Source organism: Eurypyga helias, unplaced genomic scaffold (genome assembly GCF_000690775.1).
Source record: "Eurypyga helias isolate BGI_N326 unplaced genomic scaffold, ASM69077v1 scaffold20731, whole genome shotgun sequence".
NCBI lineage: Eukaryota > Metazoa > Chordata > Aves > Eurypygiformes > Eurypygidae > Eurypyga > Eurypyga helias.
The window spans coordinates 1-2,126 of record NW_010233142.1 but is presented as its reverse complement, the minus strand read 5'-3'; the positions used below and the strand labels follow the sequence as shown (position 1 = coordinate 2,126).

At 58.7% G+C, this 2,126-nt stretch overlaps 1 protein-coding gene across 1 annotated transcript in view; it reads left to right on the top strand.

The window, feature by feature from the left end:
- XPO7 (exportin 7) overlaps positions 1 to 2,071 on the top strand; it is a gene marked incomplete at its 3' end in the record, with an annotated part of 27,304 nt that extends 25,233 nt beyond the window's left edge. Inside the window, exons 23-26 of the mRNA XM_010161654.1 lie at positions 3 to 29; positions 523 to 737; positions 1,470 to 1,608; positions 1,911 to 2,071. Coding sequence (XP_010159956.1) covers positions 3 to 29; positions 523 to 737; positions 1,470 to 1,608; positions 1,911 to 2,071 — 542 coding nt within the window. The remainder of the gene's footprint in view (positions 1 to 2; positions 30 to 522; positions 738 to 1,469; positions 1,609 to 1,910) is intronic.
- Between the last annotated feature and the right edge of the window lie 55 nt (positions 2,072 to 2,126).

The following is a 2,126-nucleotide window of genomic DNA, read 5'->3' as shown; positions in this document are numbered from 1 at the left end:
AGAAACGAGTAAAATGATAACCACGTATGGTGAGTGTCGGGCGGGTGGGATCCGGGCAGCCTGGGCCTGCCCTTGACTCCCCGGCTTGCTGGGGGAGCGAGCGCCGGGGCACGCACCCGCTCGGTGAGCGAGCCCAGGCCAGGCAGCCGTGCCAGTGTCGATGCCAGCAGAAGGGGCAGGGCGTTTGCCGTGGAAATGGGGAAGAAAATGAGAGCAGGGGCCAGCCGAGCCCCTTGTGAGGGTGCAAGGTGGCACTGGCAACCCTGGAAAGCAAGTGGAGAGCCATCCTGTACCTGTGCTGTCCTGTTCCACAGCAACATTCCACGCAGTTATGGTCTCCCATGGTTCCTAGCTTGTAACTTGTAACGGGTTCCTTAACCTTGGGCCAGGGAATAAGCCTTTGGGGCTTGTGGCTGACTTCTCAGTCCCTCCTTACGGCTCTACGTTTGGTTTTCCTTCGCCCTGCGGGGAGAAAGGGTTTGGGTTGCTGCAATACTGAGGTCCGCTTCTGTGCTCATGCAGGAAATCGTATCCTAACGCTTGGGGAGGTCCCAAAGGATCAAGTCTATGCCTTGAAGCTCAAGGGGATTTCCATCTGCTTCTCTATGCTGAAGGCTGCGCTGAGCGGGAGCTACGTCAACTTCGGGGTGTTCCGTCTGTACGGGGACGACGCGCTGGACAACGCCCTGCAAACCTTCATCAAGCTCCTGCTCTCCATCCCTCACAGCGACCTCCTGGTAAGCCGGGATCAGCGGTGTGAGCACACGGCTGCGGGAGGCAGGTTGGAAGATCCCTCGGCAGAAGAGTGAACCTGTGCCACTCCCTGAACCCCAGCTCTAGGCTCAGCCCTGCAGGGAATTACAGCTCCACACCCCAGGGCCCCGGCGGGGTATGCGCCGAGTCTCAGCAGAGCAATTACCAAAATCCTTCCTCCTCTGGCTGAAAAACCCTTCCTGCGAGTGAAGGATTGTTACTGCCTGTGGGCAGAGGTCGCTGCCTCAGCAGTTACAGTGCCACCTGCTTGATCCGCCTACAGAGTCTTGCTCCTACCCAGACCTCGTACACAGAAACCCTTAAAGCCCCCCCAGTCCCACCCCCTGCCATGGACAGGGGCACATTCCATAGACCAGGTTGCTCCAAGCCTCATCCAGCCTGGCCTTGGACACTTCCAGGGATGGGGCATCCACAGCTTCTCTGGGCAACCTGTCCCAGTGCTCCCCACCCTCCCCAGGAAGAACTTCTTCCTGAAATTCAGCACGTTCCTCATTTCGCAGACCGGTGGCCAACCCGTTGCTCAGATGCAGCTCTGGAGCTGGGGTTGCTTTGCAGGATTCCCAGCAGAGCCCCTTCCCCCGGGGTCTGGGGGCTGCTGGGGGGATGGGGTGGCACCAAGCACAGCGCAGGCTGGGCTGATGGTTACAAGCTAGCCACGAGGCCTCACAAGTCTTCCTCTCTCCCTTTCTCTGCAGGATTATCCCAAGCTCAGCCAGTCGTACTATTCCTTGCTGGAAGTTCTTACCCAGGACCACATGAACTTTATAGCCAGTCTGGAGCCTCATGTAATCATGTATATTCTCTCTTCCATTTCCGAAGGCCTCACTGCACTAGGTAACGACTCCTGCTCTCCTCGTCCTCTCAGGGCTTTGCTTTGGAGCAGGGAAGGGTTTGGGATGCTTCGGATGCAGCCTCACAGATAAATTAAGCTGGTGGGGGGGTGGAATTTGACCTCTGTTAAAGCTGGAATGTTAGAGAGAGGGTGTTGTTGACCTGTTCAGGGCCAGGTGGTTCCCGCCTGCAACATCCCTGAAGGGATCCCTGAATGCTGCTTCCCCGGGAGCCTGCCCGGCGGAGCCTGAGCCCGGGCAGCACCCCAGCATCTCCCCAGCATCTCCCCTTCGCTGTTCCTGCAGACACCATGGTTTGCACGGGCTGCTGCTCCTGTCTGGACCACATCGTCACCTATCTCTTCAAGCAACTGTCCCGCAGCACCAAGAAGAGAACCACCCCTCTGACCCAGGAGAGCGACCGCTTCCTGCACATCATGCAGCAGCACCCCGAGATGATTCAGCAGGTAACGGGCGACGGCCTAGGGCCCGGGCAGCTCCCCACTGAGCCCCGGGGATTGT